The sequence below is a fragment of the Eleutherodactylus coqui genome, chromosome 5, assembly GCF_035609145.1.
Source record: "Eleutherodactylus coqui strain aEleCoq1 chromosome 5, aEleCoq1.hap1, whole genome shotgun sequence".
Taxonomy (NCBI): domain Eukaryota; kingdom Metazoa; phylum Chordata; class Amphibia; order Anura; family Eleutherodactylidae; genus Eleutherodactylus; species Eleutherodactylus coqui.
The window spans coordinates 73,242,123-73,256,145 of record NC_089841.1 but is presented as its reverse complement, the minus strand read 5'-3'; the positions used below and the strand labels follow the sequence as shown (position 1 = coordinate 73,256,145).

The following is a 14,023-nucleotide window of genomic DNA, read 5'->3' as shown; positions in this document are numbered from 1 at the left end:
TGCCTCCTATTCCGGCTACGCAATGAAGAATAGAGCATTCTATCACATTAGTAGGAACACCAGCGTTTGTATTTGGCTGCAATTTCCTTGTTTGTGCACCACCTGTTCATCAGAACGATTCTTGACATCCTCCTCTGACCCCTTTCATTGAAGACTTATTTCCATCCACAAGATCCCCTTTCGCTGGTTGTCCTTGATCACACCATTCTCAGTATACTCTTCCCACCTCTGCACAAGAAAACCCTATAGTGTTGGCAGTGGCTGGATTTCTGGCCGCCGCTAGTCTATCACCGATGACCAGATCTTGTTGGAAGACGATCTGATTGCTGGATTTTCCATCTAATGTGGATTCACACTGACATTGATCCACTTGATGTCATGCTGCACTGCGGGCTCACGGGTCTAGTTACCATACTGGGAAGCTTCAACCAGGGAGGAGCCGGTCTCTAGTAAAGTGGCAGTTCCGTGTATATGGATACATTTCCCTTGTGAAACATTACAGCTTACCTCTATTCCAGCCAGTATAATGTTGGGGGAGTATTTCATCGTTACAGTTGGGTTGTACGCGCTGTCCCACTTGTTCCTTAATGTCACAGTAACGTTGAACTTGTCCTTGTTATATTTTACAACGGTCTGGTTGAAACTAGAAAAGAATAGAAAATATGAAGCAGATGAAGATGCTGATGTCATCCGAAAGTCAGGACAGAAAACCCGCCTTTATATGTACTTTCCATATTCTCAAACATGGACGTCAAGAGGCATAATTTCTACCTCAGCTCCTGTACCAATATAATGTGTAAAAAAGGGCCCCCATCCATTGTGCGTGTCTGATACCGGTCTCTACTTATGTGGCAAATGAGCACCAGTGATCTGCACTGCTGACTGCTGCATACAACTACACACATTTCTAGCTTTTCTTGTAATGTGGTTTTATTTTTAGGATCCACAACACGTTTTTGGATCCTGTACAACAACTGACCCTGACGTAAAGGTGTGAAGATGGTGTCCCCTGCTCATATGTACATCATAGTGAGGGGTACCCTACTCAGAACTCCCCTCTATGACCCACAGCAGAGACTTGATCAGTAAAGGCTACGTCACACAAGCAAATTAACGGATTCAAAATTTGCGTGCGCAATAGAATAGAACCCATTGATTTCAATGCATTCATTCAGCTTACCTTTTTTTGTGCATGCAAAGAAATAGAACATACTCTATTTTGTGTGCATTTGTGCACCAAGGGCCCCATAGAAGTGACCGAATGCTCATTTAGCTGAAAGCTATTTCCCCGACTACCGCAAACTCATGAACATTCAGTCCAATCCAGCGTTCATTTGTTTAACATGAGGCGATGGCACCTCAATGGCAGGACAGCGCCTGTGGCAGCTTATCTCCAGGTGGGACAGAAGGATCAGGCATTCAGACCCATTGTGCCACCCTTCTTCCCTGATATTGTCTGCCACGTGAAAGTTGAGAATCCCCCATGCACATAAAAAGGGTCATCTGGTCCCGCCGGCCGGTTTGGACAACTGTTGGCTATTGTATATGGAGTTCTTAAGGCCTCCCATGAATTTATCAATTTAGATGGTTTTCTCTGTAGGTCAGACATACACAAAACTGTACAGCACAAGATGTCACCTTTTGTCGCCCATCATTAATTGCGCAGCCAGCACGAGGTCGGCCATACACCTCTTCTCCGCTCCACAATCCATGGTGAAGGGGATCTGGAAAAGAGCACATACTGCATGAAAAGTCATTGCCGATATTACAGTAAAAACCTCCTGAACCACTTACTAAACTCTTATACTAAGAAACAGCAATATGAGAAATTAAAAATAATATATATTTTTTATTTGGATATGAAATTACTGATGCCCTACAGTGCTCACTCATTTAATAGCTGACTTGTGTCAAAATTGTGGCCTCAAAAATTTTAAATTTTGGTGCAAATGCTAAAAATTGTGACCTTTTGAGAGTTTATGCTGACCATGGTAATTTTTTTTAATTAGGTTGAGCTTGGTATTAGGGGGCATGGCCTCCCCTGAGTTTTTTGCACTTAATATAAATTATGCCAACATGCAGCTGGCATACATTTCAGTCAAGGGCGACTTGAAGAATGGCCACCCTCCGCCATATACATATACACATTCAGTGCATTACCGGCTAGCTGCTCTGTCTGCAGCACCGCACCGATCACGGGGCAGACAGTGCGGCCAGCCTGAGAGGAAGCTGAGAAGAGCAGGAGGGAGGCAGTCACACGGGCTGGCAGTGACTTGAGCACAGTGATGATGTCATCATGTGCTGCCCCTGCCTCCTGCTGGATGGAGACTGCTGCATCTGCCTGTCCTGTTGCTACCAAATGGAGAAGTGGTCCGGGCCCCGGGGTATTTGTATATGTGTGTGTGTGTGCATATGTGTGTATATATACAGGTGTGTGTATCTATCTGTCTGTCTATCTATCTCGTATATATGTATCTATTTATTTATATATCTTTCTCATATCTATTGTATATATGTTATATCTATCTATCCTAATATATTTCTCGCATGTCTGCGCAACCTTTAGGCCTCCTGTCCACGGGTGAGTAGTCATTATGTTATCCACGGCGATAATCCAGCCTTGAGTAATGCAGTGAACACTTTCCATGGGAGAACTATGGAAAGTGCAGCCCGACGTCCACGAGCGGAGAATAATAGCGATTTTCCACTTGAGGGATTCAAATAGCGGCATGTTGCAATTTTCCACAGTGAGCCTATCTATTACATAGGCTCACCACAGAGACCTGTCAGTTCTCCCCCCTGCTCCCCTGCAGCGGAATATCACTAACAATATTCCACCTCAGCCGTGGACAGCGAGCCTTACTCATACAGGCACTTTTAGGGCGGATTCACACAGGCATAGTTGCGTGTGTATTTGCGTGCGCAAAATGTGTGCGCAGAATGTGCAATGAATAGAGCCCATTGATTTCAATGATATTTATAGGTGCATTTTGACCATGCAAGAAAAAAAAGATAGGACATGCTCTTTCTTTCTGCGTTATTGCGCACCAAAGGTCACCATAGAAGTCAATGGGTGTTGTGCAAATGCACGTGTGTATGCAAGGAGATGCGTGAAACACAGCATAGTTTTGCTGGAAAAACAACACATCTGGAACTCCTTAGCCATTTCTATCGGTGCATTTGTTTGCGGCATGCAAATGAACATGCCCTGCTGGGGCAGAAAAAGTACAGTGAAATATGCTGATACAAGCACAAAAAAATCCTTGTTCATAGTGCCGATGTGAAGCCGCCCTTATAGTAATACATTTCTAAAATTGCTCATGATACAACTATAGTCACTGGGGCATATTTCCTAAGAGAGGCATCTTATGTGCCGATCCAAGTAACATTTGTACTATTAATAAGTGCGACAGATTATGGCAGGCTGTAAAGGTGTGAATTTGGCGTTCCAAAACTGATCAGATGGGATAATGTTGAGCATTGGAGTGTTAGGTGGGGCTAATTGTCCAGTGAGTTTGCTGTAGAGTTATTCGGTCTAGTCTGGTTAAGTTTCCTGTCCTTCCTAACCCGCTGTGGGTGTAACCTGTGTGGAATGAGTCAGGTGCTAGGGGGAGGAGTTAAGAGTGAGCGGTAGTCGGAAAGAGGGAGCTGTTGGAGAGGTGCAGAGCAGAGAGTTGCTCCAGTACGCGAGTGGAGAGGAGATGTGATGGAGAAAGGAAACCATGTGAGGAGACAGGAGATCTGGAGCTTTCCCGTGCCAAGTCGCGGGCTCACTCCTGCGGTACTGGAGTGCCCTCCTCTGGAGAGTGTGGGGAGCAGATCCTGTTTTCCTGGAGTACATGGTTCTTCCATTCATCTATCCCAGTAACAAATACATGTGAGAGAGACTGAGTACCTAGATTCGTGGAGTGTGAATTGAGCGGAGAATTGAACGGGGAATACCTCAGCAAACGACAGATAACTTAGACTGTGGATGGACAAAAAGGTGAAGAGTGACTTTTGGATACAAACTTGTAGAGGGGAGAATAAGAAGTAAGAGTACTCTCCTGCTAATGTCTAAGACTGTGAATTGCCATGTAATGCAACCTTACAATTGAATTTTTCAAGTAAAGAGAAAACCATGTGCCTCCGGTTTGAAATCTATTTCTTTGACTATGGACCAGTTATTTACTTTGACCACTTGGAAGGGGCACTGGCGTCACGAAGACAAACAGGTACTAAAATGTTCTCTACAAAGCTGTTATTTAAGAGTCCTGTGTGTGGCTGGGATGACTACACTTTGACAGGAGAAGATGGTAGAGCCACCCGTGACATAGTATGTCTTCTACCCCACCATCTTCCATAGCCCAAGGTCGGTACCGGGCCGCCACAATAGCAGAATAGGGCAGCTGCATCACAAGCACACAAGTTATATACAAGACTGTTTGATGTCATGTTTATAGGCAAGGACTATTCTTATTATGGTTAATGGATGTAATAAAAGCTGTATTCACCCCACTTATACCCCATCTCTGAGTCATGCGTCATTTATAATGGGAGATTTGAAAAGTGAGATAGTTATGGGACTTTCCGCCCTAGAAGGTATTTGGTTAGTCCTGGCAGTCAGTGTGTATAACATGTACAGTATTTTAGTATACCATGTATGTGTATATAGTATATGTCCATAATGTGTATGCATGGGTGTAATGGGTGTAATATACGTGTGTAATATGTATGATTTGTGTATATATGGACATATATGCAGATGTGTGCAATGTGCATATCTGTGTATAACGTGTAAATATAGTGTGTAATTCCAATGTATGTGTATATATATTAGTACATATGCCATTATATATATGTATAGTACACGCCTGTATTATAAACACAGTATTTTATTCCATTTGTGAGAGACTCTGTTCACACTTCTGTCAAAATTTCCATTTTTGTGTTCTAACATAAGAACAGAAAACCGAAAATAACAAAGTTCCGGATCTGTTATATGACAAACATCAATGGAGCCTAACAGGCCCCATTGACGGCAATGAGTTCCGTATGGCTTCCGTCATGGTGTCTGTCACTTGTTCTCCTCTGTCTGGAGGTTTTGTAGGGACATTCCATCATAAATACTGGAAGAACATAACACAATACTATTAGTTCCAGCATTTAGGATGTCATTTCCTCACAGAAGCTTCAGACAGAGATGTGAACAGAGCCCACAAAAATTCCTTTTATGGCCCCAATGTACCCCAGTTTGACAATGCTCCCCACCACCTTGACCATTCTCCTGCTGGTTTTAACCCCTTAAGGACAGGGCCTATTTTGGCCAGAAGAATGCAACGATTTTTAGGGGAATTTTTCATCTCTACATTTCAAAAGCCATAACTTTTTTTTATTTTTCTGTCGACATGGCCTTGTGTGGACTTGTTTTTATTTGGCAAGCTGTGGATTTTATTAGTACCATTTTGGGGGTACATGAAATGTATTATAAAATCTTTATTACATTTTTTTGTAGGGCATGGAGAAAAAACACATCAGCATCAATCATGCTGCATAAATGACATGCAATTTTTTTCTGTGGGTTGGTATGATTGCGACATTACCAAAATTATATATATATGTATATATTTTTTTTAGGCTCTTCCACTTTTGCACAATAAAACAGTTTTTTTAAAAGAATTTTTTTTTTTTTTACATCGCTACATTCAAAGCCCCATAACCTCTTTAATTTTCCATGAATAGAGCTTTATGAGGGCTTGTTTTTTATGTGACAAGCTGTAGTTTTTCTTGGTGCCATTTGGGGTAACATGAGTCTTTTTTCTCACATTTATTGCATTTTTGGGGTGGTGAAATGAACAAAATAAGCATTTTGGTTCTTTTTCTTATCCTGCCATGCAGTATAAATAGTGTGTTCAATTTATTGTACAAGTCGTTATGGATGTGATAATACCAAATGTGTGTTTTTATTTTTTTATAACAAAGAGTAGAAAGTGTGTATTTTATTCTATTACTATTTTTTAATTATTTTTCTTTTAATTACTATTTTTTTTACATCTTTTGTGCCCTGGTAGGAGACTTGAACCTGTGAAGTTATGATTGCTATGATTACTGTAAGTATTATTAGCGATAATAGGCCATGGCAGATCTGGATGTCATTGTCTGGCATTCTGCTCCCATAGCAACCCATCAGTCCTCCTATGATGTCACAGCGAACCCTTTAAATGCTGTGATCCATATAAATTGTAGCATGTAATGACCTAGCAGGGGGATCGCTGTTATCAACGATCCCCACTGTTTCAGAAGGAGCCCAGCTATCGGCTCCCACTGCAGGTAGTACAGGCTCAGCTTCTGAGCCCGTGCCATTCATAGGATGTAAGTTTAATGACATAAGTTGGAAATTGACTTTGTAGTAACATGGCCGCTTATGGTTAATGCTAAAACACACTTAAAATGATTGTGCGGGAAATCCTGCTCTACGATGTTCATATGCCCTATAATAGGGTATGAACAGGGGTTGTGTTCTTGGCACGAACAACCCATAGCACACTGAGCCAAACGTAACCCTACGACATCTGCATGTATGTATTAGTACTGGACAGGTACTTACATGGGCATTCACAATGTTTGGAATCTCTTGGCTCAGAACAGGACCATCCTCTGGATCCTTAAAATTAAACTCAACCGACACATTGACAGAGTTTAAAAAATCAGGCTTCTCCTACAATAAAATATAAGAAATCAGTGGGGTTATTCATTGACGTGTAAGGCTGTAGTCACATCTGTGTTGTAAGGGAAGCCATAATGCTGTGACCGGATCTAACATAGAAACAAAGCTTCTAAAGCCGATAACAAGACATACGTCCAACCACCCGGTTCTGCCTATTTTCTGCAATGTTGATCCAGAGGAAGGCAAAACCTCATTGACCTCATTGTCCATCGGATTCCACCACGGTCTCTGACATCTTAATAGCATCAAAATCAGTGGAATCTACAATGGAGACTTCTAATGGAGCCACCATGGAGTCGTCAAATGCACAACTAAGTGGTGCGGATTTTACAGCGGTTTTTGTTGCTGAGCTTCAGTGGGATTTAACCCTTGTATTTCAAGGATTAAAATCTGCAGCATAAGGGCAGCTCAGAGGCTTCAGAGAGGGCAGCTTCAATGGGTTCCATCTCATCATTCATTTTTGCTTGCTCAAAAAAAAACGCTCTATTTTTATGCTCATTTGCACACCAAAGGTCCCTATAGAAGTCTATGAGGGGGTACGCAAATACGCACCCGATTGACATGACTTGCACAATGAACTGCGCAATTTAGTGGGGAGCAACACAAAAGGAACTAATTAAAACTGCATGGCCTTTTAAATCACAGCGCATGTGTGTCCTGTGTGATCGGTCCCCGCAGTGCAGAAAATACTTTAAAATGTGCAGATATGTGCACGATACCTCGACCTTCCTTCCACAAAAAGGTGTGTTACCGCGTGTGTTTTTGCGTTTATATCCGTGTGAAGCTGTCCTAAACCTGCAGCATAAATAGGCTTGCTGCGAATTTAGAATCTGGAATAATTTTTAAAAACACTGCATTCGATACGAAAATTTTCCACTCCCTGTAAAGGGGATTTTTGAAATCTCCTCCAGATGGCTTGTATTGTAAATGCTGTGGAATTACCACTGCAAATTTGGCTGCGCAAATTTGGCAGCATTTACGTCCTGTGCGAAAGCAGCCTTAAAGTTACCTCCTTTCTGCCCTTATACATGCATGTATATACATTGCATGGACAGGCCATTGATTTCAATGTTTGTATTTGAAGCCCTTCCCTGAAAATTATTACAGCAATTGCCGGCAGCCCATTGCTTTTAATGGAGGCGGCTGTATTGCCAGCTCCATTGAATTCAACGGGAGAACGATCTTTAGTATATGTTCTCAATGGGGTCGGCGCTACTGCCGCCGGCCCCATTGAGCGCACATACAAGAACACCGATTTGCGCAGAACGCAGTTACATGCGTTCTGCGAATCGTTGTGTCATATAATTTTCGGCAGATCCGCATAAAAAACGGACATGTGACCAATCCCATTGCAAAGCATTGGGTATATATAGATGCGGATCGCAAGCGCATCTGCAAATCGGGCAAAAAACGCTCGTGTGACTGAGCCCTGATGGCTATGCAGAGGAATCGATTAAATGCTGCCAGGTTCCCACAGATTTTATAGCATACTAGCTTACCCGTCGCGCGTTGCTGCGAAGACAGACAGACATACATTCATTTGTTTTTATATATCTAGATAACAACCAATCACAGCGCAGCTTTCATGTTACCTCAGTGGTATAATATATAACAACCAATCACAGCGCAGCTTTCATGTTACCTCAGCAGTAAGAGAAATAACAACCAATCACAGCACAACTTTTATTCTGCCTCAGCAATATAAAAAATAGCAACCAATCACAGCGCAGCTTTCATGTTACCTCTGCGGTATTATATATAGCAACCAATCACAGCGCAGCTTTCATGTTACCTCAGTGGTATAATATATAACAACGAATCGCAGCACAGCTTTCATGCAACCTCAGCAGTATAAGAAATAGCCACCAATCACAGCACAGCTTTCATTTTACCTCAGCATTCTCAATATCCAGCAATTGTCTTGCGAAACGTTCGGCGGATGCATCATTTTCTGGTTGAACACGCATCCCGTTGCTCGTAATGCCTTTTGCTTTCGTGCTTGAGATGGAAATCAAACGATCTTTGTCTGGGGGGGCATAACTGTCGACGATGCTCGCACGCGCGCCACCTATCGTAGGATAGTTGTACTATGCCTATAATCTTCCCAGGAGTGTACTCAGCAACTTCCCAAAGTCTCATGGCAATTGGATGAATGGTGTAGTAATGCATAAAGGACAGACAGACAGACAGACAGACATACATTCATTTATATGTATCAGGAAGTGAGAGAATTAGATTCCGTACGTAAAAATTGGACGCTAATTGTTTTGCGCTTAGAATTGAATAATCGAGTTGGGACCCATTAGCTTTTCCTATTTATGACATAATCAATGCTCGTGCCAAATTTCCCGTTTCTATGACACCGGAAAGTGAGAAAATTAGATTCCGTACGTAAAATTTGGACGCTAATTCTTTTGCGCATAGAATTGAATAATGGAGTTGGGACCCATTAGCGCTTCCTATTTATGACATAATCAATGCTCGTGCCAAATTTAATGTTTCTATGTGAGAAAATTACATTCCGTACGTAAAATTTGGACGCTAATTCTTTTGCGCATAGAATTGAATAATCGAGTTGGGACCCATTAGCATTTCCTATTTATGACATATTCAATGCCCGTGCCAAATTTAATGTTTCTATGTGAGAAAATTACATTCCGTACGTAAAATTTGGAAGCTAATTCTTTTGCGCATAGAATTGAATAATCGAGTTGGGACCCATTAGCATTTCCTATTTATGACATAATCAATGCTCGTGCCAAATTTCATGTTTCCACAACATCTGGAAGTGAGAGAATTAATGGCAGTGATGGAAATCGAACGATCTACGTGGGGGGGGGGGGGTTGTAACTGTCGACGACGCACGCACGCGCGCCATTTATCGTACCATAAATGTACTATGCCTATAATCTTCCCAGGAGTGTACTCAACAACTTCCCAAAGTTTCATGGCGATCGGATGAATGGTGTAGTAGCGCATAAAGGACAAACAAACAGACAGACAGACACGCAGACAGGCACGCACTCATACATTCAATTTTATATATATAGATTTCTAGGTTTAACAATATAGTGTCAACAAGCTATTACTTGCCACCATATAGAAGTTATGGTTTGCACATTCTCCACTTTGTCTGATAACGCCTTGTACAGTCCGTCCATTTGTATCAGTGAAAAGACTCCGGGATAGAAATCTGTGTGAATCCAGTGTAATCTTGTACTCCAGGTCTGTAGACATAATTATAAATATGTTAAAATTGCATCACTTGCAAGACTTATAAATTGAGCTTTGTTCTTGTGTTCTCTGACTAATGTAACTAAAGTAATACGGCCCTCTGACCAACTCAAAGGGGTTGTCCCGCGCCGAAACTGTTTTTTTTTTTTTTCAACCCCCCCCCCCGGTCAGCGCGAGACAACCCCGATGCAGGGAGGTAAAGAAAGCTTACCGGAGCGCTTACCTTAATCCCCGCGCTCCGGTGACTTCAATACTTACCGCTGAAGATGGCCGCCGGGATCCTCTGTCTCCGTGGACCGCAGCTCTTCTGTGCGGTCCATTGCCGATTCCAGCCTCCTGATTGGCTGGAATCGGCACGTGACGGGGCGGAGCTACACGGAGCCTGCATTCTGCACGAGCGGCTCCATAGAAGACTGCAGAAGACCCGGACTGCGCAAGCGCGGCTAATTTGGCCATCGGAGGGCGAAAATTAGTCGGCACCATGGAGACGAGGACGCCAGCAACGGAGCAGGTAAGTATAAAACTTTTTATAACTTCTGTATGGCTCATAATTAATGCACAATGTATATTACAAAGTGCATTATTATGGCCATACAGAAGTGTATAGACCCACTTGCTGCCGCGGGACAACCCCTTTAAGTCCACCCCATCCCCAACTCTAACAGTCACCTTACTTATAGACGTTATTGAATAATACACTTCCTCTGCCTCCCAATCCCCACCTTGACCAAAACGCCTGCACCGGAGCCTGCCCTGGAAGTTTCTATCGTAACAGTGTCACCGCTTTGTAGAAAGTGCAACCACGGCATCGCACTAGAAGTGCCGAGTGCTGTCTGTGCCTGCCTGACGGGCGTAACTGTCCACCCACAAGATGTGATGTGGATACCTCCCCTGTTTACAGCCAGACTGGATTGTGGATGGCCGTGTGGTGGGCTCTGCTCCCCTTTCTGGGTATGTGTGCAGTTACACCTCCTGTGACTACAATTATTACACCACTGCTCAGACTCACCAAAAGTTTCTTGTTTATTTGTCCCGGATTTAATGATGATCTTAAAACAAAATGTAGCAAAAATGCAGACGGTCTCCTTGTTGTTCATTTTGCAGTTTTTATTTTCCATATTGATGACATTCGGGTTAAAGGACAGCCCCACGTTTACATCTGCAACATCCCGAGACCTAAATAATATACTCAATTTAGTCACAGTGGAACTGGTTAAAATAAAACATTTTTAAATTTTACTTACAGGGGTTGTGCCATGACAGAAAGCTGGCCCTTATCAACAGTATAGGGGTTACTTTCTGATTGGTTGGGGTTCCCCCAACGGTTCTGAGAACAAGGGTCCTGAAGGTCCCTGCATGAATGAAGTGGCTGTTCCATTCTTTTCAATGGGAATGTCGGAGATTGTTGAGTGCTTGAACTCTGACACTCCCACTGAAAAAAATGGAGCAGTATTCTGCATGTTGGACGTTTTGTATGGTTGGATTTCCTGTTGAATGTTATTAATTATTACATGCAAGCTTTTACAATTTGTGCATGAGTATGAATAAATCGCGTTATTAAACTCCATGACTGGGTTTGCACCATTAAAGAAAAACTTATTAAAGACTAGCTGATATACCCGACTTCGCCCGAGTTAATTTGGTACTGGTGTTTATCTGGTGTTCACACGGAAAAGCTTATGAAGTCGTGGTTACTTTAGAGATACTGAGGAAAAAAATATGTTCACCATTTTGCATAGTTCTCTGCGATACCCAAGAAATACCACGGGAGGTAACCATGCAACGCTTCCTTTATATAAAATGACATCAGGAAGTGAGAGAATTAGATTACATACGTAAAATTTGGACACTAATTCTTTTGCGCTTAGAATTGAATAATCGAGTTGGGACCCATTAGCTTTTCCTATTTATGACATATTCAATGCTCGTGCCAAATTTCCCGTTTCTATGACACCGAAAAGTGAGAAAATTACATTCCACACGTAAAATTTGGACGCTAATTCTTTTGCGCATAGAATTGAATAATGGAGTTGGGACCCATTAGCTTTTCCTATTTATGACATAATTAATGCTCGTGCTAAATTTCCTGTTTCTATGACACTGGAAAGTGAGAAAATTACATTCCACACGTAAAATTTGGACGCTAATTCTTTTGCGCATAGAATTAAATAATCGAGTTGGGACCCATTAGCGTTTCCTATTTATGACATAATCAATGCTCGTGACAAATTTCCCGTTTCTATGACACTGGAAAGTGAAAAAATTACATTCCGCACGTAAAATTTCAACGGCAATTCTTTTGCGCTAGAATTGAATAATCGAGTTGGGACCTATTAGCTTTTCCTATTTATGACAAAATCAATGCTTGTGCCAAATTTCCCGTTTCTATGACACGGGAAAGTGAAAAAATTACATTCCGCACATAAAATTTCGACGCCAATTGTTTTGCGCTGGAATTGAATAATCGAGTTGAGACATATGAACTTTTCCTATTTATGACATAATCAATGCTCGTGCCAAATTTCACCTTTCTATGACACCGGAAAGTGAGAAAATTAGATTCCGTACGTAAAATTTGGACGCTAATTCTTTTGCGCATAGAATTGAATAATCAAGTTAGGACCCATTAGCTTTTACTATTTATGACATAATCAATGCTCGTGCCAAATTTCCTGTTTCTATGACACCGGAAAGTGAAGAAATTACATTCCGTACGTAAAATTTGGACGCTAATTCTTTTGCGCATAGAATTAAATAATCGAGTTAGAACCCATTAGCTTTTACTATTTATGACATAATCAATGCTCGTGCCAAATTTCCTGTTTCTATGACACCGGAAAGTGAAGAAATTACATTCCGTACATAAAATTTGGACACTAATTCTTTTGCGCATAGAATTGAATAATGGAGTTGGGACCCATTAGCTTTGCCTATTTATGACATAATCAATGCTCGTGCCAAATTTCCTGTTTCTATGACACCGGAAAGTGAAAAAATTACATTCCGCACGTAAAATTTGGACGCTAATTCTTTTGTGCATAGAATTGAATAATGGAGTTGGGACCCATTAGCTTTTCCTATTTATGACATAATCAATGCTCGTGCCAAATTTCTCGTTTCTATGACACCGGAAAGTGAAAAAATTACATTCCGCACGTAAAATTTTGACGTCAATTCTTTTGCGCTAGAATTGAATAATGGAATTGGGACCTATTAACTTTTCCTATTTATGACATAATTAATGCTCGTGCCAAATTTCCCATTTCTATGACACCGGAAAGTGAGAAAATTACATTCCGCACGTAAAATTTCGACGCTAATTCTTTTGCGCATAGAATTGAATAATGGAGTTGGGACCCATTAGCATTTCCTATTTATGACATAATCAATGCTCGTGCCAAATTTCCTGTTTCTATGACACCGGAAAGTGAGTAAATTAGATTCCGTACGTAAAATTTGGACGCTAATTCTTTTGCGCATAGAATTGAATAATGGAGTTGGGACCCATTAACTTTACCTATTTATGTCATAATCAATGCCCGTGCCAAATTATAAGTTTCTATAGCATTGGAAAGTGACAGATTTATATTATGTACGTAAAATTTCGACGGCAATTCTTTTGCGCTAGAATTGAATAATCGAGTTGGGACATAACTACTTTTCCTATTTTGAAGATAATCTATGTTTGTGCCAAATTTCTTGTTTCTACGACATCGGGAAGTTGGAGAACTTTTGGCGAGTCAGTCAGTCAGTGAGTGAGTCAGTGAGTCAGTGAGGGCTTTCGTCTTTATATATATAGATAGACTAGCTGATATACCCGGCTTCGCCCGAGTTAATTTGGTACTGGTGTTTATCTGGTGTTCACACGGAAAATCTTATGAAGTCTTGGTTACTTTAGAGATACTGAGGAAAAACATATGTTCACCATTTTGCATAGCTCTCTGCGTTACCCAGGAAACACCACGTGGAGGTAACCATGCGACGTTTCCTTCATATAAAATGACATCAGGAAGTGAGAGAATTAGATTACGTACATAAAATTCGGACACTAATTCTTTTACGCTTAGAATTGAATAAACGAGT

At 41.4% G+C, this 14,023-nt stretch overlaps 1 protein-coding gene across 1 annotated transcript in view; it reads right to left on the bottom strand.

Moving 5' to 3' along the window:
• ITGA1 (integrin subunit alpha 1) overlaps window positions 1–14,023 on the bottom strand; it is a 300,337-nt gene that overhangs the window by 35,037 nt on the left and 251,277 nt on the right. The window contains exons 16-20 of the mRNA XM_066602726.1: window positions 10,950–11,116; window positions 9,800–9,933; window positions 6,587–6,697; window positions 1,639–1,724; window positions 508–643 (exon numbers count right to left, since the gene is read on the bottom strand). Coding sequence (XP_066458823.1) covers window positions 508–643; window positions 1,639–1,724; window positions 6,587–6,697; window positions 9,800–9,933; window positions 10,950–11,116 — 634 coding nt within the window. The remainder of the gene's footprint in view (window positions 1–507; window positions 644–1,638; window positions 1,725–6,586; window positions 6,698–9,799; window positions 9,934–10,949; window positions 11,117–14,023) is intronic.